The 23,072-nt window shown below is 49.3% G+C and overlaps 3 protein-coding genes across 3 annotated transcripts; all 3 read left to right on the forward strand.

The window, feature by feature from the left end:
- The first annotated feature begins 610 nt into the window (after positions 1-610).
- Positions 611-2,782, forward strand: HOXD13 (homeobox D13). The gene is made up of 2 exons (XM_030277527.4): positions 611-1,322; positions 2,115-2,782. Exons 1-2 carry the CDS (start codon positions 611-613, stop codon positions 2,363-2,365), a joined length of 963 nt encoding a protein of 320 aa, XP_030133387.4. The 3' UTR covers positions 2,366-2,782.
- Positions 2,783-7,756: 4,974 nt separating this feature from the next.
- HOXD12 (homeobox D12) lies at positions 7,757-9,518 on the forward strand. The gene is made up of 2 exons (XM_012574833.5): positions 7,757-8,426; positions 8,762-9,518. The coding sequence occupies exons 1-2, from the start codon at positions 7,865-7,867 to the stop codon at positions 8,998-9,000; spliced, it is 801 nt and encodes a 266-aa protein (XP_012430287.2). The 5' UTR covers positions 7,757-7,864; the 3' UTR covers positions 9,001-9,518.
- Positions 9,519-15,187: 5,669 nt separating this feature from the next.
- HOXD11 (homeobox D11) lies at positions 15,188-16,647 on the forward strand. The gene is given in 2 exon segments (NM_001287781.1): positions 15,188-15,813; positions 16,387-16,647. Coding segments are annotated over 2 exon segments (843 nt in total). The 5' UTR covers positions 15,188-15,206; the 3' UTR covers positions 16,623-16,647.
- The last annotated feature ends 6,425 nt before the right edge of the window (positions 16,648-23,072 follow it).

Consider the following 23,072-nt stretch of genomic DNA (forward strand, 5'->3'; position numbering starts at 1 on the left):
CCGGGAAGAAGGGAGGTGGGGAGGATGGAATACAAAGACTATGTTGGGGTTTTCCCCCTTTTGCAGAGGCAACAATGAACTGGAGAAAGTCTCGCTGCGGATCTGGTGAGACCCCTGTCCATGGCTGCAAAAAGGGTCCCTGCCGGCGGCCTCAAGATGTCCAGTGGTACTCGGCTGGCCTTTTTGAAGCCGCGGGCAGGGGGAAGGGGGAGATGAAGCAACGGGGGCCTAGGTTGGTCCGGAGGGGCATCAGCGCTGCTCGCCCGCCCAATCTCCCCCCGCTCCAGCGCCGGGGCCGTGGCGGGGCGGGAGCGCGGCGGCGGGGCGGGGGTGGGAGTAGAGGGTGGGGGCGCCGTCGGTGCCGACCGGGGGCTGCGAGGCGAAAGGGGCAGTGCGGGCAGCGGGAGGGTCACATGTTCCGACGGCAGCCTATGAGCAGCCCCCCGGGCTGAGGCAAACTAATCTGGGGCCGGCCGCCCCCGCCCCGCTCCCCCCTCCCAACCTGGACTTCGTTTTTATAAACGTACCGCCAGGATCCAACCTGTTGGAGGCAAATAACCATCCGCATCATGCCCGGCCGGGGACCGAGCCGCCGCCGCCGCCGCCCGCGATGTGCAAGGCCATGAGCAAAGCAGCGAGCTGGGAGATGGACGGACTGCGCGGCGACAGCAGCGGCGGCGGCGGCGGCGGCGGCGGCGGCGGCGGCGGAGCCCCCGGGCAGTGCCGTAATTTTCTCTCCTCGCCCGTTTTCGGGGCGGCGCACACGGGCCGAGCGGCCGCCGCCGCCGCCGCTGCCGCCGCCGCCTCGGGTTTTGCCTACGCCGGCGGAGGGGAGCGCTCGGGGGCGGCGGCGAGGCCCGACCCCCCGACCAAGGACTGCCCGGGCTCCACCACGCCGGCCGCCGCCCCCGCGCTGGGCTATGGGTATCACTTTGGCAATGGATACTATAGCTGCAGGATGTCCCACGGGGTTGGGATACAGCAAAACGCCCTGAAGTCTCCCCCCCATGCCTCCATTGGCGGCTTTCCCGTGGAAAAGTACATGGACGTCTCCAGCTTGACCAGCACGAGTGTCCCCGCCAATGAAGTCTCCTCCAGGGCAAAGGAAGTGTCCTTCTACCAGGGCTATACAACCCCCTACCAGCACGTTCCTGGGTACATAGACATGGTCTCAACGTTTGGCTCTGGGGAACCGAGACACGAAACATACATATCAATGGAGGGCTATCAGTCTTGGACTCTGGCTAATGGCTGGAATAGTCAGGTTTACTGTGCCAAAGATCAGACACAGAGCTCACACTTCTGGAAATCGTCCTTTCCAGGTACGAGAGGGGGAGAAATGGTCTGAGCAGAACACCCCCGCGCCTCCTCCGCCTTCCCGTCCCCTCCCCCGCCCCCGGGCTGCAGGGGCGGCCTGCCGAGCTGGACACGCTGCACAGACACGCATACAGCAGGGTGGGGGCGGTGGATATTCTCTTTTTCTCACTCCCCCCTCGGCCGTCTACCCCCGAGAAAATCCTCACCCTCTGCTTTCCATATCCGCGGGACTGACCCCAGAACCTCCCCGCCACCAGCGCCAGGGCACCGACCCCGGCCCGCGAGCGCCGGGGCGGCCCCGGGCTCCTTCTCCCGCTGCGTCCCTCGGTGGCCGCGTTCATAGTCGCGTTTGAAGTTTGCGGGACGGTGGCTCGAAGGTTTGCTCTCCTCTGCCTCTCCGGCTGCCGACTGATCCGCCGGCCCCAGAGCACTTAAGAGACCGCGAGCAATGAGGGCACAGAGGCACAAACCACATGCAAACAAACCCGGGGAACTCTCACCAAAGCGATTTCTGTGTGTGCACTGCCAGCGCCGACCCACTCTCAGCCCCCCAGCCAATGCCCCCGCCGCCCTGCATGCTCGGTTAGCGATGCATGCCTGAAAAGTGATGACAGTCCATCAAAGTTTTGGTAGTGCTTTACTAGAGTGCAAATAATGTGGCAGTGTAAATAATAATAAACTGTAAACAACCCGGCATTATTTATTTGCCCATGAAAACCAGTGCCCAACAAGTATCGGTTAAGCTTTAAAAGCCTGTAATAAAATTCTGATTTTTCACATAATGTCTTTTACAATAGGGGACGTTGCACTAAACCAGCCCGATATGTGTGTCTACCGGCGTGGGAGAAAGAAGCGAGTGCCGTATACAAAACTGCAGCTTAAAGAACTCGAGAATGAATATGCCATTAACAAGTTCATTAACAAGGACAAGAGGCGAAGGATATCCGCAGCCACAAACCTGTCTGAGAGACAAGTTACCATTTGGTTTCAGAACAGGAGGGTGAAGGATAAGAAAATAGTCTCCAAACTGAAAGACAATGTATCCTGATACATTAATTGCGGACAGCGATGAAAATATAAACTCCATCTACCACCAGCTAAAGACTTTTGAAAAGACTTGAAAATATATTTAATTTTTTTTTTTTTGTCCTTCCAGCGGTGGCGAAATTGTTTTCCGTGAAAGTCAGCGTTTTTCTCTCAGTGTAAGGGAGTGTTGACAAGTCTTGAATTGTATAATTTCTTCTTTTTGAAAATAATAATAATATTAATATTAATTATATTTTCTGTTCTTCCCTCTAGGCCAGTATAAACGAATTTAAATATGTTGAACGGTAAAAGTTACCGGTTTTTTAATGCTTAAGTCTTTTGGTGGGGTATTCTGTGATTTTTTTTTTTTTTCCTCTGAGCAACAGCCAGTGCCAGAAAGTGTCAGTTTTGATTTGGTATCGTAAACTTCAAAACACGCCGAGTGAAAAAAATCAATCAATCGGAAATACAAGAAATCCGGAATACAGACCCGTGGCAGCGCCCGGCTTCTGCCAAACTTGTCTGGTCCACTGGGACCCGGAGAGAATTGTGTGGAGGGTTACTGGCTGCAGCAGAAATTTAAATTACTTTGACGAGGAAGAGAGAACCTCTCCGAGCTGTTGCGGGGCATAGATTCGCAGGCACGTCCCACCGCGCTCCCCGTTCTGCAGGTTTGAGGTTGAGCTTGGGTTTGCGGGTTTTATCGGCCGCAGTTTCATTTTCAGCGCAAGGAGTGCACGCTGCCCGGCTGGAAAAGGAGCCCCGGCTGCGAAAGGGAAGAGTTTGTGCTCCAGGCTGCGGGCTGAGCGCTCCGCGGGGGCGCAGACGGCGGCCCTGGGGCAGCGCTTGGGGCAGAACGGATCGGCCGGTTGCCCTGCGGCCACAGGAGAGGCTGTCCCTACAGAATGCGGGTACGGACCTGCACGGACCTGGCGGGAAATGCCCGCTCTGCCCTCTCGGTCTGCACCAGCCCAAGACTCTTCTACTTCCTCACGCCGAAAAATTTCCTGATGGACAAGCGAAGGTCACTGCTAGGTTTTAATTTACGAAACTAAACGGGTGTTAATGACAGAAGCAATAAATAAGGAAATTCAAAAGATGCCATAATTTATATGGGCCGAAAGGCTAAGATTTTGTCGACTTTTAATTTCTTTTAAGTCTAGTGTGCATGATATGATATACACAGGGTGATCAGACACGCTAATCAACAACTAGGAGAGAGAAGCAGTAACCTCTCTGTTAATGTGCCTCGTCTAATTATTAAAATGTGTTCCAAACTAGTATTATTTATTATAATATACTATTGCTCTAAACATTTTGATTACCCTTGTGTGTGGTAAGACACGATAAGCCTATTTCTCCATAAACCATTTTTTGAAAATGTGTCTTGAAGTCAGCTTTTACTTTGTGTTGGAAATACAATCTGAACTTCCAAACTGTTAACGATGTTGCAAATCTTTTCCTGAATCTTTAATAAAACTATTTCTTTTCGCTGTATATAAAAAGAAAGAAATTCGCCTTCTTTTGCTGCAGGGGGTTTCTCGGGCTCCAGATTTGCCTGGGGTCCTCTCAGGGACACAGGACGCCGTCCCTGGCAAATGAGAGGTAGATAGAATGAGACGCGTATTAAAGGATGGGGAAAAGCATGGAGAGTGCCTTGTCGACAGAAAAGGGTTTTAGTGAGAAAGAAATGTAGCCGGCGAGAAACACAGGGCGTGGGAAGCCGACGAAAGGCTGTGTCTCCCCTCTCCCTCCGAGTCCTGCCCGCCGCCCTTTGTTCTCCATTTCCAAACCGTCCCGGCCCTTGCCGCTTCCCCGGCGGCCGGCCCGGAGCGATGCCACTCTGTTTTCTCCGCAGCCGGCTGGCTCCATCGGGAGGTTATCTTCCGCCTCCTCCTCCCTCTTCCTTCCCCTTTCTACTCTCCTCGCACGTTCATGGCGTTTGTTTTCCCTGAAAGGACGAAAAAAGTCCATTTCTGAGCAGTTCAGATTTTATCGCAAAGCGCATTTTTGTTTAATTCTAGTATAAAAGGACACTTGTGCTGCTCATCATTTACGTGCCTGGAACAGCCCTCTCTGCTGATGCAACTTTCTTTTCTCCGAATGTTTTAAATTCTTGTCTTCTCCCCCTTGGCACCCCCACTCACCCACGCATACTGCCATTAATTCTACAGAGGTTTTTCCTCCCACCGGGTCTCCCTGCAGCCGGCCGGCCGGGCACTGCCAGAGCTGTTTTATTTCCTGGCCGCGGAGCCATCGCGGACCGTTCTCTCCCTCCTTCCAGCCTTAACCTTTGGCTTTGCCGGGCTCCGTGCCTTCAAAAGGCGCAGTTTGCCGAGCCAAAGCCGCCTTCCTCGGGCAGAAGGAAACCCGAACTGTCTGGCAAATCGGTACCAGATGGAGAGGAGTTGCCTTATAGTTTCGTAAGAACGTGCAGAATCATTAAGAAGCTAACAGCTACAGGCAGGAGGGAGATGAGACGCACATCTACCCCCCTACCTACCGGCTGAGCTCCAGTGCCTGGAGCTGGGGCATTGGTGAGCCTTGTTCAAGCCCTCCTTGGCCTCAGCTTGGGCTCTTCAGGACATCAGCTGCGGGCAGCCCCGGGGCCGGGCAGCGGCCGCGCAGCCCCAGCTGTAGGCGGCCACACGGGCCCGTGTTTAGAGAAAAGGGTATGATGGTTCGTCTGAAATGTAGCGCACGTTAGTGCAGATCATTAACATGTACCTCGACAAACCCAATTGCAAATGCGCGGTGGCGCAGTGCTGCATCGCCGGGCTCCTGTCAGGCAGCGCTATTTCCCAGCCATGTCTGAGGCAATCCTGCCATCTCCTGGACAGCCCCCGGCATAGGCAGGGAAACCTTCTCCTGGACAGCCCCCGGCACAGGCAGGGAAACCTTCTCCTGGACAGCCCCCGGCACAGGCAGGGAAACCTTCTGCAGCGGGCGCCGCGCCTCCGAGTGATGATGAATGGGCGACGGAGGCTGTTCAGTCGCACGCAGAGCACCCTTCGTCTGCAAACTGGAAGACTGTGCCAGTGAAATTATAGCGTGTGGTCAGCTCTGATGTCCAGGCCTATCCGGACGCCTGTTTAAAAACCAGGGAAGAAAAAAAAAAAAAAAAAAAAAAAGAGCGGAAAAGAGGAAAGGAGCGTGTGAAAGCAGGCCTCCGGGTCGCCCTGTTCCTCAGTGGTGATATTTCCTGTACAGACACAGGCGGGGGGACACCCGAGGCATTAACACGCCGCCCCCAAAGCAGCAGCTGGCTGAGGCTGGAAAAAGCAGCACAAGCCCGTACGAGGCTCTCTTTCCACTCCACCCCGCTCGCCTCGGCTCCGAGGCCAGCCGCCTCTGGAACATGATGTTTCTGTAAATGTTTTTCCATGTAGATTTAAACATTTTCCGTAACTGTGTCTCCAGCTATTTCAAGTTTTTATTATGCTCTTTTTTTATTTTCTTCCTTTCTTTTTAATTTTTAAAATTAATTAGCAATTACTAATGAGTTGAATATTAATTGAAAGCTCTGTTTTCTCTAACCCCATAAAAGTTAGTTTGAAGTGTCACCTTTCTTTCCGGTAACTGGGAACTCACATCCATTCCTTGTGTTTATTGCAGACAAAAATACAGCCTTTGAACTGAATGTTCCTTTTCTCTTCCAAGAACCGAAAATCAGCTGTTTCGTAAAAGGCAGTTATGAAAAAAAAAAAATTGCCCATCTTCTTAGGGAACACAAAGTTAGAATACAAGTCAGCTAATAAGAGGGAGATTCAATTGGTAGACATAATTCAAACAATAAAAATTAAAGGCAATGGTCAGCAATATCCTCCAGCGGTGCTTGTGTGGTCCTGTGTGGTCTAGGAGAGAGCAATCATTTAAAGATTTTTTTTTTTTTTCCAGGGCAATGAAATTACTGCAGAATTTCCCTCAATTTCCCATTAAACACAAAGATGAATTTGATTAGGACAATGTCAAGAAGGGCAGCGTCTCTGATCTCGCCTTAGAAATAAAACCAAGATTAAAACTGTGATTAAGAGGATAATAACAGGGAAAATTAACCCTACATGCTAACTAGGTTCAAGTTTTTAACCGAGGTAATGAAAGTGGAAAAGTCCGGGCATTAAGGCTTCGCTTGATGCCGGACTCGCACACACCGGGGGAGATCTTGGGAAAGAGGCCGAGGAAAGGAACGCCCGGTCCGGGTGGCGGATCGGCCTCCAGAGCGTCCCGCGGATCTGTGAGGTGGTGGGAGCGCGGAGCCCATGGGTCCCCCACCCCTTCCCGAGCCTTCCAGCCCCCTGCCAGGACCTTCGGGTGCAGCACACGGGGCCTTGCCTCTGCTCTGTCTCACGAACAGCATGGTTCGGGAAAGAACACGAGCAACCTCCTGTGAGGATGCTCTCAGATATGATTTTAATAACTCTGGGGCTGCGGGGAAATGAGAGAGATAATGGAATATATGGGGTCTTGTTTGATCAATCAAAAATATAAAAATATGTGTGACTTCCCAAAATAACACAGTAATACAAGAGTAAGGGATTATTTTCTTCTCATTAGAGGAAAAACTCCTCACACACAACCTGGGAGATGAGGCTGACTCTCCCTTCTGCCCGCTGCTGCATTCACACCCTCCCTGCTGAAGAGCAGACCCTGGCATTTTCTTTCTTGAAGTCTTCCGATTTTATTTGTTTGTTTGTTTATTTATTTAATCTCAGAGGGTTGCCCAGGTAGTTCAGTGTCGTTGCTCTTGTTATCCTCTGTTTGTTGGTGTTTGTTTGATTGTATTTCAAAGACAAAACAGATTCCGAGTTTTAGAAGCGTTGTTTGCCTATAAGCGCTTCCAAGTGAAGATGAAAGGCAAAAGGGGTAAAAAGGGGTAAAAAGGGCAGAGGTGCGGACCTAAGAGAATACTGGCTATTGGTGTGCCAGAATGAGGATCCCGGTAATAGCCGATCGATTAAGACTCTCTCTATTTGCACGCATATGCAGATGCATATCATGCAGTTAAGGGCACAAGCACCTACGTATGCCCTAAACATCCACATCTCATAGCCATCACGAGTTATTTGCAGTCCTCGGTGCTCACTCTTACCGTGGCTATCGCTCTGGCCCGGAGGGTGCTGCCAGCCGGGGGACACCGCCGGCACGGGGGCTGCACCCGGGGCTGCCCTGTCCTCTCGGCAAATGTTTGTTTTCCGCTCATCTCTCCACTGGCGCCGCAGCTCTGCCAACCCGCCCCGGCCACTTTTATAGAAGCAGAGACCATGGTTTCCCCTCCCCCTTGCGAGCTCGATATTTTCATATTTCAAGTGTTATCATAAGACTTTTTAAAAGTGGGGGTGAAGAAAAAGAAAAAAAAGGGTGGGGAGGGGGGACTCTGTGGCTCGGTCGCTGGAGGCGGTGCTGAAATTACCGGCTTTGAAGAACCTGTCTGCAAAGTTTCGTCCAATCGTTTCAGGCTTCCCGCTTATTCCCTGTTGTAACTAAATACCGCTGTAAGAACAGCTGAAGTCCTTTGTTGGAAATGTGTGATCGCAGTCTCTACAGATCTGGCTACGTTGGTTCTCTCTTGAATTTGCAATCGCCAGATTCCTTTTATTTTCCTAATTTGCGGGCTAATGGCAGTCAATTGGCGGCTCTGCCCACCATTTCCTACCCCCGGAGCTCGATCCCCTGGACTTGCTCAAGTTCGTGCGCAGCCCAGCCGCAGAGCCACGCGTTCGGCGGCGCGGCGCAGCCTTACCTCCCCGGCTCCGTTCCAATCAACATCAGCTCCAACGGCAGCAAGGAGTGCCTGGAAGACAACAATAAATATTACGCCCACGATACGAGCTCCAAACAAGAGGAGAGATGCAGGCAGAGGCAATCTTTTGCAAATGACCCAACTGTTACTCACACAGCCAACTTAAAGCCCGTAAAGTATGACCACTCGAGCCTGCAGAGAAGTTTGCATAGCTCGGCTACTCTTTTTGAAGTGAATTCCTGCAATTCAAGCTTAAAGGAGGACATCAAGAATCCCGTCAACTTGAACCTGACAGTTCAGCCCTCAGCAGTCCAGTCATGCCTCAGACCTTCAGTGCAGGATGGTATGCCTTAAATATCTCGCTTTAGTTAGAAGCGACCTAGCTGTACGTTCTTTTTAAGAGATGCCTGTAATTACTTTGTAACCCTCCCTGTAATTAGTTCGGAGCAAAAATCGCTTAATCTGACTCGGATGTTAGATAGCAATTGTGCTGTCAGATGTGCTTTGCTTTGCCCAGTTTTCCGACCTAGTTTAGCTCTGATATCCTGCGGTTTTGGTTTTTTCCTATCTTAGGGTTTTGGTTGTTTTTTTGTTTTTGTTTTTGTTTTTGTTTTCCCCATATTCCTATATTTGCATACCCAGACTTGATCCACTAAACTGTCGACGTATTTGTTGTAGGTTTGCCTTGGTGCCCCACCCAGGGGAGATCAAGAAAGAAACGGAAACCATACACAAAACAACAAATTGCTGAATTGGAAAACGAGTTTCTCCTCAATGAGTTTATTAACCGACAGAAGAGGAAAGAACTATCAAACAGACTGAATTTAAGCGATCAGCAAGTTAAAATTTGGTTTCAGAACCGGAGGATGAAAAAGAAAAGAGTAGTAATGCGAGAGCAGGCTCTTTCTATGTACTAGAGCAGAGTCCGTCCGTTCCTGCATGAACTTGTGCCCGGAGTGTTCACCCCTAGAGTAGAGCGTACGCGCCAGAGAAACGCGGGGAGTGTGTCTTTTTACCATTTAAACCAAATTCTCGAAACGCGTAGGATCCCTGCGTAAATAGGCAGCGCTGAGTTCTTAGCCAAGATGAAGAAGACGAGCCGGACCAGCACGGAAACATGTATTATCAGCTTTTTACCTTTCTTTCTCCATTTATATAGATTTTGTCCTGCATCCCACCCTCTCTTTCCCCGGAGAACAAGCGGTGCTAAACTAAGATCGATATCTGTTATCTGTATGTAAACACCATTTTGCAGCAAAATAAAGGAATAACGCCTAGTAAAGACGTCAGCTCTGTGAGTCCCGGCTGCTCCCTTCATCTGCTGCCCTGCACGCCAGGGCGAGCCTGCGGCGCCGGCTTGTTTTGTGGTTTGGAGTAACCTGCTCGAGCAGCGATGGGGAAAGTGGTTAGCAAATAAACCTTTTTCTTTAGTCTTTTTTTTTTTTTTTTTTTTCCCCTTCCCCTTTCCACCCTCCCCCCGCCCGGAGCCGCAGCTCCGACCGCAGCCCGGCGGAGAGCGCACGTGACAGCCGCGCAAGGCCGCGTAACCTGAGCGCGGCTCAGCCGCGGCCGCTCGGCCCCGCTCCGCCGGCCCGGCCCGCCCCGACGGCACAGCCGGCCAGGGCTGCTGCTCCACGGGCACGGCCCAGCGGTTCCTCTCTCGGGAAAAAGCGCCCCTCTCCCCTCGCCGTGTGCCAGCCGCCCCCGGGCCAGCGCGGAGTCCCCCGCAGGGGCCGCGGGGTCGGGCGGCGGGGCCTCCCCAGGGCCGGGCCGGGCCCTGCCCTTGCAGCGCTCCTGACTTTGGCCTTGTCCAAGCGCTGCCCCGGCAGGCGGGAGGCAGCGGGCGGCGCCGGGACACAGGCCGGGCTCAGAGCGGCCGAGGCGAGGCTGCGGCCCACGCCTCACCCCGAGGTGCTGCAGGCACAGGAGTCGGAACAACACGGAGGTTTTGGTGGGACCGATTGTTTCACCAGTCGGTCCTCGTGGCCGTTTCTGCATAGATTTGCATGAGGGAAAAGAGATAATAGATTTGTATGAGGGGAAAGTGAGAATCGGTTCGGGGTTTTGCCCAGATAGAAACCTCAGAAGATAACCCAACCGAGGGACTGGCAGCAGCGTCTAAGACGTTTGATAACTGTTTTGGGATGAGAATTGGATCGATTTTTCCCGCATCTTGATGAGAGGCTTTCTCTGCCGAGAGCTGCCGGCCTCTGCAACACCAGGGCAGTCAGACTGGCCAGAGCTCCAAGGCCTGAGGAAATTACTCATTGCCCCTAGTCTAATACCTCAGAATATGAATTCTAAAACAAAAATCTCACGGATTTATAGGTCCGTATTAAAATGCCTTTTGGCTGCAGTTTCAACCTAAGTCTTCATTTCTTAACGAAGATCATTTCCACGGCTCCCAACAGTAACAATAATTGGGCTGGCAGAGGCTACCTTCTTTTCTGCCTTGTGAAATACACTCAGATATGGTTGTTTGTAGTGTATATAAAAAGCCTAAACAACCGCAAGGAACGTCACAAAACTGATGCCTACTTACACGGGGCTCTAGCATTCCAAAGGCAATAAACTTATTATTTCATAAAGAATCATATTTGAACTTTGCTCCTACTCACTCCTGTGCTTGCAAGTACTGCTCAAGCGGGCACGGTAGTCCAGATTAATTTGGAGCTAAATCCCGCATTCCTAGGCAGGCAGAGACGTAGCCATTTTCCCGAAAGCTTTCCAGGGAGCCCCAAAGGTAACGCTTGGGTGGTGTTTCGGGGGGAGAAGGAAAACCAGCCCGAAGCATTTGTCACCACTCTTACCGCCCGCATTGCCCAATGCAGACAAAACCCTACCTCGCTCATGACGGGGTGGCTGCCAGTAGGAAAGCGGGGACGGGGACGAAGCCTCGCCGGGTGACAGCTCCCCGGGGGCAAGGGATGCGCACCCAGCCATCCACAGCCACAGGAACCATTCCTGGGTCCCTCCAAATCTTGGTTACGTTCAGCCTCTGCGCTGGGAGTTGACGCATTGCGGACAATGATGGTCTCTTCATCCAGTGGCATTCTCTAATTAAAAAAACTAGGAGCAACCCCAATGATGCAAGCCAGGAGAAGAGCAAAAACCAGATAAAGCCCCTTTTCTTATCCTCTCCTGGAATACTACTCAGACGGCTACAGTCATGAGAGATTGACCCATTGCTCTGTTCTTCCCTATCCTAGTCCTCCCTAGTACAACCCGTCTCTGTATTACATGGGTGGTATGAAATCCGAAGAGGAACCTCGGATGGAAATATGTGAAAGGCAATATATTATTTATTAAACGCATCTGATCCACGATGATGGCTTATTGTGAAGCTCCTAGTCTAAATCGCCTACGGAAAGAGAAAAGGCAGAGGAGGTAGGATCTAAATTGCGGTTTGTTGAGAAAGTCTGTGTATCATGTATCTCTGTATGTGCTTGTGTATCTATAGAAGCACTCATTTCAGCAGTGCCCGTTGCGTGTAACCTCGTGTGCACACTCAGACGTACGTGTTTGTGGGCTCATACTGTGCACGGACACATCGGCGGCAGAAAATGGTGCATGATTTCACGCGTGCCCATACTCCAGGTTTCATCCCTTCCTCTGAAGCAGTGGGCGAGGACAGCGGTTCGGGCGTGGGGAGGCACACACGCGTGGCAGAGCTGCAGACGCGGGGCGCGCCCTGCCTGTGCGGCTCTGCCTGTGCACACCCACCCGAGCTGTCCCCTGGGCACATGTGTGCAAAGCGTGTGGAACACGCCGGCTGGGCACGCAGGAGATGCACCCGAGTGAGGTGGATGTACTCCACGCCCTTCCACTGGATTATTTCGGGTGTTTTATCAGGTGCCCCCGGTACCGGCTTTGCGGGTGTATGCGGGGCGGGATGGGGCGGCGGGCACCCGCTTGCTGCGCCCGCGTCCCTCCGCAGCATGAATGCGATGGTTCATCCCTTTATTTTCTCAAACATAAACATCTTTGCATTTCCACCGCAGCCTAAACATGATAAAGCCCTTCGAGGAGGCTCTCCGTCCCTCCTCTTTTGATAAGGCTGCAAACGCAACTTGGTTTGTTGGGAATGGCTCTGGATGCCTTTGTGCTTCCTAAAAGAGCATAAATAATTAAAGTTTGGCAGAGAGGAAAAGCTTTCTTGCAGAACTGTAGTGGCAATAAATGAAATGACTCAGAATCTCTTCTCCAGTCGGTTTTTACGAGAGCTGCCAGACAGTGTCTGTTCACGTTCTCCAGATACTAGGGGCGCCATAACAAAGTTAAGGTCAAGTTAGTGTCTTATCTTGGGTGGCACAAAAATACCGCATCTTCTCCAGCCGGACCGGGTATATTTTTAAGCCTAAACGTTACGCAAGTCGCCTTAATTTCCACGGAGAGCATACGGAAATGTCTCTTGGACCTGAATACTTGGTGATTCCAGGCAACGATTGCAGATGTTTCAAGACGCCTAACGGTAAAGTATTCGCCTGATTGTGTACATGATGTGCATTTATGTTTCGATGCTGTTTAGTCTGTGTAAGGGGAAAAGGAAAAAAAAAAGGGGGGGAGGGGGGGTTGTTATTGTGCTGTTCAGAGCTGGGCTGGTACCGACCCCAGGGTGAAAACGCTCTGGCAAACGGGGACCCCCAGCTCTGCCTTATTCCAGCGGGGTCTCTGCTGTGATATTGGTCTCACATTTCCCAAATTAGATCGTTTCCTAAAGGACTGTTTCCTAAAAGAGCTTTCATACTAACAAATCGTCGCCATGTCTTTGAACTTGAATTAGTTGAAACCGGTTGGCTCCTGCGCCAAAATTTAATTGATGCTAGCCTTGTTGCATCGAAAAGAAGGTGAAATATTCTGGCTAAGGCACAATTAGTTGTTTGAACGGTAGAGAAAATGAAGCTCCATAGGTTTCCAGAACCATCTCTGGTGACGAGATAGGCGATCAGAAACCTGGGGGGGGGCACAATCCGAACGGAGCCCTGCCCTGCTTTGCTGCAAGGTCCAGGGTAATTAGTGACACAGGAGCCATTTTAACTGCGCAGACATCATTTTTGGGAGGTTGTTTTTTTCTGTTGCAGCAGAACCGAGAGGGCTTGGAAGCCGATTAAGGGAGGGAGTGATGGTTCTGTGCCTTGATTTCTAGTGATAATTTGCAACTTGCAAGTGTCTATCTGCTGGGTGCAATGTGTGGCGTTTGAGGTGTTTTGCGAGTGAGGCACCAAAGGAAAAAAAAAAAAAAAAACACATTAAAAAAACCAACTGTACAAAGAAAAGAGAAAAGGAAAGAAAGAGGCGGCGGTGGTGGGGGTGTTAAGAATGAGCTCCATAATATCTGCCTGGCTTTGGTCTTTACATTTTAGGAAGGGCTAGCCCCTGGAAGCCCCTTGGGTAGCCCTCGACTTCTCTGGGGAGCCAGGGGGTGCAGGAGGGGCGGTGGCGGTGGCGGTGGCGGTGGCGGTGGCGGTGGCGGTGGCGGTGGCGGTGGCGGCGGCGGGGTGGGGAGCAGGGTGCGGGGCGCAGCCCGGGTTGCGGGGCTCCCGCCCCCGCAGCCTCCCCGCAAGGCGTAGCCGAGGGCGAGCAGGAGGCTCCTGCAGCAGCGGAGCCGAGCCCTCAGCGGGCACGGCCGCCTCGAGGAGCCGGGGAGCCCACGGGCCTTCTCCCCGCCTGCCCGGAGCTCCGTGGGGCCGGTCCCCCACCTGCCGGGCTCTCCGCTTGCTGTGGGACCCGGAGGTGCCTTGTGGAGGTGACACGGGGCCTGTCGAGCCGGATCCTTGCCGGAGCCTCCGCCCGGGAATTGCTGGGGGGTCCGGAGGCGGCCGTGCGGGCCTGGGGAGCTCGCCCAGAGACCGGCTTTATTTGGAGAGAGACATGTGATGGAGCTAACCTGGCTATGCGGTACAGTGGCGGAAAAAAAACATTCCCATGGAGAGCTGGCAAATGTTGCTGGAATGAGGAATTGGTCGAGTATAGGGCTATTGCTGGTGTATTTGTTATTCTCCTCTCTTTTCAACCTTTGCGGCCCTGTTTGTGCTTGTCTGTATAATATCATATTTTAAGGAAAAAAGGAAAATTGGCAGAAAAATGAGCCCTCGAAGGCAGGGCGGGAGCGGGGCTGGCGGCTGCCGTGCGTGTCGCCAGCTCCCAAGTCTTGCTTTTCCCTTCCAATGAAAATGAACATTTTGGTGGGAGTTGGAGGCAGGAGAACAGAGGTCACTTTGTCTGCTGCTCTGCTTCCCAAGGAAACTGTGCTTGGTGGACTTCTTTTCCTGCCATAGCCCTCTGCCTTATAGAGAGCCCGAAAGTATCTCCCTTTCGTAAATCCGGCTGCTGAGAGATGTTATGTCTGCGTGTTTCTCATTTCAGTTTGGCGCCCTGACACAAGTGCGCAGTGTTTGGGCTTATAAGCGAGGGAAAACGAGGTGATCGAAACTGAGGCTTTGAATTTCGTGACCGGTTTTGATGCCAACTGTGGATTGCAGGAGCCGGGCGGGCAGATCCGGTCGTACACTCGAATGTGTGAATGGGACTTGGCTTTGCTGAGTGAACCCGCTCATCATCTGCTTGAGCGGCGGCCGGAGAGTATCGCTCCCTCTAAGGAGGAAGCGATCACGTTTCCGAGCCGGGGGTGCCGGTCCGTGAGCCCCCAACCCTCGCTCCGGGGGCTGCCTCCCTTGCCGGTGGCAGTGCTCCCCCCTCGCTGCCCGGGGAGGGGATGCGGGCGGGGGGCTCCGCGCCGGGCTCCGGCGGTGGGCAGGCGCCTGCCCGGGCGGCGCGGCCCCAGGTGATCCGCACCACCTACGTGTATCTCCCATCGCCTGCTGAAAGGATGAGACTTAAAACCGGCTATATTTGTACAAACGGCGCGCTCGCCTCCCCGTGCTGGGAGGGCTCTTTGGAGAGATCTTAGGAGCCTTTCCGAGGGGCTGATATAGATATAAGGACATTTCTACATCGCGTCACGTGACATAATTACCACTAGAATCAATCAAGATGAATTGCACGTCAGCACACGGTGGGGATTTTTTCTTAGTTGATCCTGTCCAAACCCTCTTGTGCAATAGATGGATCTTGTTCAATGCATTGAAGCCTCCTGGTTGCTTGCAATCGCAAAAAGGAAGACATGACTGAGTTTGACGATTGCAGTCACGGCACATCCAATATGTATCTGCCAGGGTGCGCCTATTACGTCTCACCCTCAGATTTCTCGACGAAACCTTCTTTTTTGTCTCAATCGTCGTCCTGTCAAATGACTTTTCCTTATTCTTCTAATTTACCTCATGTTCAACCTGTGCGCGAAGTAGCATTCAGGGAATACGGATTAGAGCGCAGCAAATGGCAGTATAGGGGCAGTTATGCTCCTTATTACTCAGCTGAAGAGGTGATGCACAGAGACTTTCTGCAGCCTGCGAACAGGAGGACGGAAATGTTGTTCAAAACGGACCCTGTCTGCGGCCACCACGGACCGTCTCCCGCCGCCTCCAACTTCTACAGCTCGGTGGGGAGGAACGGCATCCTGCCGCAAGGCTTCGACCAGTTTTACGAGACAGCCCCCGGACCCCCGTACCAGCAACACTCCGAGAGCGAGGGGGACGCAGAGAAGGGCGACTTGAAAGCCCAGAACAGCACTTGCAGTAAAACACCTTCCAGCCAGGAGAAGAAAGTGACACCAGCAAACAGCGCCGATTCCCCTTCTGGTGAGGCTGTTGCAGAGAAGAGCAACAGTTCAGGTAGGTATCAGTAGTAAATTGGGGGCAAGAGTACAAGGCCAACACTTTGTCAAGCCGCATTTTATGTGCAATTTTATAAGCATCCAAAGGATTTTATATATCCTATAAGATTTCCTTTACCGTTGTAAAGCGTGTTTACGATAGGAAACCAATTTAGGTGGGCTTAAGGTATTCTTGGAAGAGGATATTAATTGTTATTAAATTGTTGATTCATCGGGGGGAGACGGAGAGATTTCACAGGTAGTGCTCAGAGCTGCCTTCGGTTTAGAGCTTAAGATCTTCGTTTGTTTGGGGCGGGGTGTGTGTGTGAGAGGAGTTTGAGAAACTTGGAAAATTTCCAGCCCATTTAAATATCTCTCTGTATTGCTCGAAGAGCTCTCTTTTAAGGAGAAGTTGGGAAATATTAGCTTTTCTTGCTAAGTCACCCGGAGATTACAAGCGTCAGGAAGATTTTTTGAAGTGCTAGAGGGCTGCTTTGCAGGCAATGGGATATTATCAAAGTCTCTGATCAAACCCTAGCTGAGCATGTTCGTAGCAACAGCGAGAATCAGTTTCTTCTCTCTTGAATTTCAGCAATTCCCCAGCGATCAAGGAAAAAGAGGTGCCCCTATACCAAATATCAGATAAGAGAACTGGAACGGGAATTTTTCTTCAACGTGTACATAAACAAAGAGAAGAGACTGCAGCTGTCCAGAATGCTCAACCTCACTGACCGGCAAGTTAAAATCTGGTTCCAGAATCGAAGGATGAAAGAAAAGAAACTGAACAGAGATCGACTCCAATATTTCACAGGGAATCCCTTGTTTTGAAAAACAAAGCAAAACAAAACAAAACATAAAAAAAAAAAAAAGAAAAAGAAAAAAGGAAAAAGAAGAAAAAATATTAAAAAAGAAAGCAAGAGAACAGGAAGAAAGAAGGAAAACAAAGAATACACCGGTCTCTCTGACCTACCATCTGAATGCAAAAGTTAATTTGTTTACTTGACACATCCACCCTGCGGAACTCAAAGTTTCATTTCATGTGCAACTCCCCACACTGAATGGCCACTGGAGATTTCGGGGCTTGGCGGAGCAGATTCCTGATAAGGGGAAACTAGGGTAAATCCAACTGTCCACTCTCGAGTGTTTTTCGCCAAAGGTGCTTTTTTTTCCTCTCCCACAGTGCCAGCAATGGACCTGCTGTGTGTCTGGTAGTTGTTGCTTACAATTCATTGAGTTCGGGGGGGGGCTCTGTTGTTGCTTTTGAGCTAGGATAACACTTTCCTCCCTTTAAGTGAATGCGGTTTATTTAAGAGATGGTAAATGTACGCTCGCTATATATAAAAAATATATATATATATGTTTCAATTGTCACCCAAAAGCATGGGCCACTGTCTTTTTCATGTGAATAAATGGTTTCTAGTAAAGTTAAGGTTATAACTTCCGTGGACTGTATGGATTTCCATCCCCGAAGGATCCTAGCGTTTTCCGGGCTAGAGCCAAGTTCAGTTAAATAATAATGTGAGGAAGCCTACCCGGGTTATTTAGAAAGCATTTTAATTAAGTTATAGTTTAGATGCATAGCTCTTCTTTGTAGGTATGCGTACCTTCCCCGTTCGCTGTGAGACAGAGCCAACATGGCTGTCTGCAGACCATCACTTCTGATGGTGCTACCATTACTATAAACAACGAAAAAGGCTTTTCGTTTAACTGGTCAGGCTCCAAAAAAGCCCAGAATCCCCAACGTCAATGAGTGTTTACTTGTTAGCCAAGAGCAAGGCAGAAAGACTGGGGCTCCGAGCGAGTCAGACAAGAGGTAGCTATAAACAATTGGCACTAGTTGGGGGAAAAAAAAAAAGGAAAAAAAAAAAGAAGAAAAAAAAAAAGAAAAATAAAAACCACCCCAAACCAAAACCAGGGAACCATCCCCAACGCTTTTGGGAGCAGCAGAGGGGTGGATTTCTGAAATCCGCTTGCCGGGAGGGCGAGCGGAGCGCGGCGCTGGCGGAGCGGAGCCGGGCGCGCTGTGGCCGCGGCGGGCCCCGCCGGGGGCCGGCACCCGCAGGAGATCCGCTCCGCTCCGCGCCGCTTTATCTTGCGTGACCTGGCTGGGCTGTTTACAAAACCTTGAACTGTCTAGACAACACCATAAAACCCGAGGTTCTAAACAGCTTAATTGGGTTATATTATACACCTTCTGGTGGGCGAAAAAGAGATTTCCGCAATGTGCAATAAAGGCGACGAGTGAGAAAAGAATTTGGCTTTTTTGAATAGGACGAGGTGGCCCTCGCTACTCTCTCAGGCAGGGAAGGCAAAAGTGCCAACTAAGTTAGGAAAAAAACCGGAGAATTCAAAAAATAGAGAAATAGAAGAGGAGGGAGGCATGACTAAAAAAAAAAAAATTTAAAACACTTTAGCAAGAAAAACATAAGTGTATGCCTTTGAACTTCCAAAATGTCAAGGTCATCACCTTTAACCTTTCTGAATAATTAGGCGCCTTAAGGTTCCTCTGTTATTTTCAACCACCACCCACTCTCTCTCTGTCTCCCTCTCTCCCTCCCTCCCTCGCTCTCTCTCACACGCACGCACAGCCACACACACACTTTTTACCGCATAGCTGGCCATATTAGCAAATGCATCATAACGCAAAGAAAATCCCGGCTGGGTCGAGGTGAGCTCTCGGCGTCGTGCAGTGAGCGTGCCCTGCTCCAGTCCCTGCCAGCTGGAGCACAGGGGGCTTCTCACTTACCCATCTTTCTCTTCTGTGCCCTGGGAATTCGACCCAAAAATATTTTTCTTTCTTTCTTTCTTTTTTCCCCCTTTTTAATTTTTTTCTTTTTAATTTTTTTTTTCAGCTCACAAGAAAAAGAGGGGTTTGCTTAGAAAAAAAAAAATAGGAAATGTCTCGTAATTTAGGGACAAAGACGGTATTTCTATGCGGTTTCCCCACAAAGCCCATTAATTAGAAATGCGCGAGGTCTCGGGGAATTCCTCACGGCATTTTGCCTGACCTTAGAGCCAAATTCTCGCGTGTCTCCGGATCCTTAATCCATAGGGCGAGAACGAGTCGTTTGGTTTTCTGTTCCCTGCAGTGCTTTGACAGTCTATCTCAGCGTATTAATACTCCTTCAAAATGCCAAGACACCGCAAAAGCGGGCCGCGGAAACCGAAACACCCTAGCACTAATCTTGCATAAATTCTCAATGATAGCGGTGTTAAGTTTCTATTAAAAAGGAAAGGAAGAAAGGCACGACTGAGAGCGAATTGAGCAGAGGAGAAAGGGGAGAGGAGAAAATCCCGGTGCCTGGCGGGCAGCGGCCACAGGAGGGCGCGCCCGGGCGCTGCAATGCCGCAGCCTCCGCTGCTCCACTCTCTTTCCCCCCTAATAATAATTCCACTGCTAATAAAATATCTAATATATAAGTAACGATAAGATTTCAGGGCCTTCCAAATGAGAAAATAAAGCATCAAAAAGATTTATTAAACAAATAACCCATAACCGTGACGTGCTGGAGAAATATGCCACTTTAAAAGATTTTTTTTTTTTTTTGCTCGTAATCTTTTATAATGCATCCGAGCTTTAAAAAAAATCCCATAATTTTAAGAAAGGAAAAAAAATCAAACCCCAAAGATACTCAGAATTCGTTCCCTAGAACGAAAATCTATCTACTCCTTAAAGGACAGCCTTAACGCGGGTGGAACAAAAGTAATATATAAAACATGCATTTCCACAATTTATCTTTGATTCTTACTCGAGGATTTTCTTAAATCAACATCTAGGTACAGAAAACATAATGTTAAAAACGTATTTTATTTAAAGGCGAGATTAACATTAGCTCATGAGAGTCCATATTTTTTAAAAGAAAGACAGAGAGACTAAAGAGAAAAGATATTTTTAATATCCTAACATCACCTTTCCAAGGCATTGCTGAATGGAGTTCCTCTCTTTAAAAGTGCTATGGAGATCTATTAAAATGAAAGTAGAGCTTACAGAATTAAAGTAATTCTTATGAATTTCTTGGACAGTCTCCAGCAACCGAGCATGTTCTGTCTTTCTGAGATTTTTGTTTGTTTGTTTTATCCTTTTTTTCCTTCCAGTGTGCACTTCTGATCAGAATCTGAGGAAAGAAAAGGTTTTGCTGCTTTCTGCTTATTTGCAGAATTCATCGAAATCTATTTCATGTTGTCTTAGCCATATTCCGCATTTTTTAAGGACCAGTCTCTCGCGAACGCATTTGTTGGCACTTCGTCTGCTGGATTGTTGGTGTGTGGTTTATTTTTCTTTTTTTCTTTTCTTTTTTTTTTTTTTCCTTTTTCTTTTTAGAAGTTCATTGTTAACACTTTCCTAGATATAGCCTTTCCGGCGGTAATAAAACGGCATTGTACAATCCAAAATCCTTGGGATCCCTGACGCCAGAGGTAGCCCTTGCAGGCAGAGCCGTATCCCGGAGGAAAATGCCCTGATCTCTCGGTGGCCATACACTTTCCTAGGGGGAAATGTTTAGCGAAGTTTAGGTGTTTGTTTTTCTTGGCATGAGAGGGCTCCTTGCGAGAGCCCACCCCGAGCCCATCAGGCTTCATCCGAGGTGCTTTCACCCCTCGCAATTACAGTGAGGCCGAACTCAGAGAATGGGAACGGGCGATGGGAACCAGGGTGCACTGTTAATTATGGAAAATTATATCTATACACGAGAACATGGAAATGCCGCTTTCTTCCCTTTATTTTTGAACCGTTGTGTAAATGTGATGATTCTGTGAGTGATTGTAACCTCTTCTATTTTTCCTTTTTACCCTTTTCTCAGTTAAATTCCTCTAGACAGAAAAGATTGTGAGCTATTTCCAAATGTCTTTGGGCTTGTCCTTTACATAGAACGAAAAGGGCATTTGCTTATTTTGCGATTAAAATATAAATATGGCAGGAATCCGCCGAAAGGTAATTGTGCAATACAAATACCGAGGCTGAAGGCTGCACTGGCCGCCAATATACACGCTAAAATCTCATCACACTCAGGCACCTTTGTGTCCACAAAAATATGAAAATACGATAGGAGAAGGGCTGGGGTTTAGAGAGAAGATGAGCATACGGTCAGTGCTAGGGTGCGATTTTTACACTCAGAAATAACACCTTTGAAGAAAAGAGCAGCGTGATATTTTGTTTATCTTATAGGCTTTCATATTTAGGAAAAACATAATGTCATCTGTATGTCGTGTCCGTCCCCTTACCTCGGTCAAAAAAACCTAGAAAATCTGAGCCCAAATGCCGACTCTTTCTATGAAAATACGGCACATAGAAATCTGGGCAACGTGACAGTTGCTTTATTAAAAGAAGAAAGATCACAATATCGTACCTATTTTTTTTTTTTTCTTAAATAAAAGTATTCTTCAATGTCCCTACAATTTAACAGCGTGGCATAAAATATATATAATCAGCGCATTTAAAGACACTCTAAATAAAATTATGAAATCAAGTAAATCAAAAGAAATTTACTAAAAGCTTCCTGGGTTTCAGCCTATTTTAAAAATAAGACATTTCTCGCAATACCTTTGTTACTGAAGGCATCTGCAAAATATCTGGCTTCCTTCGTACCCCTCTCCCATCCCCCTCACATAATGGGACACAAACACAGCAAATTGCAACTATGAGAATGCTCGGCACTGCCGAGACAAAAACATAATCATATCACCAGTAATAAGGTTCAGGGAGATAAGGCAGTGAAAATTAAGCCCTGCTGCCACGTCTGGTAACCTCCAGTTTTTAGCCCTGACATTTGCTAGAGGAGAAAACTGTAATGTCCACCTATGCTTTATTACAAACAGTAATTTACATCTACATGGACCCATTGGTTGGGGCATTTTTTCACCCTCGTTCGGAAAAATATGGGGCTCTGAGAGCAAAACCTTTATATTAATGTAGATTGTATATCTCATTTATTGCACAATATTGATTTATTTATTAATGTTAATTACTTTATTCCATTTTAATATGATTTAAAACAATAGTGACATTAAATGCCCAGAGCCTAAGTCCCCAGTTCCCCAATGGCTCTCGCATGTTTATTCAACTTCTATTTACATCAAACTTAAACTTTCTACTGTTCATTTCCAATAAAAAATTGCTGCCCGTTTTTAAATCCCTCATGATTTACCGTGAGCGAAGGGTCTTATGGAGCCGTGTGCCAGTCCCGAACGCAATATTTAAATTACTATAATCATAACAGCCATCTGAGTTTCCGTCTAGTGACATGCATGAAATTAATATTTTCAATTACAAAATATCAAAGAGCCCTCATGTCTAATCAGGAGCCCAGAATTCAGCTCCTCCAGCAGCAGCAGCAGCAGCAGCAACAGCAGCAGCAGCAGCAGCAGCAGCAGCGAGGCCGGCGTGGAAAGCAGCTCAGCATTTGCTTATTGTTTTAACTTTACTGTTGGGCGAAACCCGCCGCAAACCTCTGGGCTGATACTTTCAGCTGGGATATTTCTGGGGACCCCTTTTCTTACAGTGTAAATAAAGATTATGAAAGAACCATTTGATGGGCATAAAATTCCTGATTAGATTTAATAGTCAAGTCTTAAACTGCGTCAAGAAAAATAGTATTTTGTTGCTTTAAACTCTGTGGGTTGTCCAGGCTGTTGTTGAAGAGGAGGAAATTGCTAGAAGGCGAGGCAGGGAGGGGAGGGGGGGGGGGGACGCGGCGCTCGGAGGGAGCGTCGTGGGCTCCGCCGCGGCTTCTTCCCGGCGCAGGGGTCTCTTAGCCATGGCTCTGATCATGATCTTACGCGGCCGCCGCGCCTCAGCGCCCGCCGCTCGCCTCAGCCCGCGGCGCCGGCCGAGCGTGCCCGGCCCGGGCGGCGGCCCCGCCAGGCGCGGGGGATGCTGCCGACAGAGCCCGCGAGCACAGAATATTCCGAAGGTAATATTTAAACTCTCCGGCAAGCCAGGAGCTGGAGACTGCAGCTATAAAAGACGCTGGCTCTTAACCTGACAATGATGTTGTATTTGAACAGCTGCGATAAGGTTTTAAAAGGTCTGTCTCATTGCCACCGCGAAATTTTAAATAGGGTTATTGTTTCCAGCGGTCTAAAGTGTACGGTAAAGTACAAAAACATCCAAATGCCAGGAAACAGAGGAAAATTCAAACCCACGCTGGTGGAAAGCGCACGTTTGTAAGTGTGCGAAAGACGCATTTAAATTTTTAAAAATCCTTTCACGTGCTGCCTGCTCTTGGGGATCTGAAAGGGTGTTTTGATGGCAGAAAGGCCCAAAATAAACAGGCGAATTAG

Source organism: Taeniopygia guttata, chromosome 7, assembly GCF_048771995.1.
Source record: "Taeniopygia guttata chromosome 7, bTaeGut7.mat, whole genome shotgun sequence".
Taxonomy (NCBI): domain Eukaryota; kingdom Metazoa; phylum Chordata; class Aves; order Passeriformes; family Estrildidae; genus Taeniopygia; species Taeniopygia guttata.

Bases quoted from the DNA above. Each gene is read 5' to 3' on its own strand.
- HOXD13 (XM_030277527.4), top strand. From the start codon at position 611: ATGTGCAAGGCCATGAGCAAAGCAGCGAGCTGGGAGATGGACGGACTG. The intron at 1,323-2,114 runs GTACGAGAGGGG...CTTTTACAATAG, and splicing joins CTGGAAATCGTCCTTTCCAG to GGGACGTTGCACTAAACCAG.
- HOXD12 (XM_012574833.5), top strand. From the start codon at position 7,865: ATGTGTGATCGCAGTCTCTACAGATCTGGCTACGTTGGTTCTCTCTTG. The intron at 8,427-8,761 runs GTATGCCTTAAA...TATTTGTTGTAG, and splicing joins CAGACCTTCAGTGCAGGATG to GTTTGCCTTGGTGCCCCACC.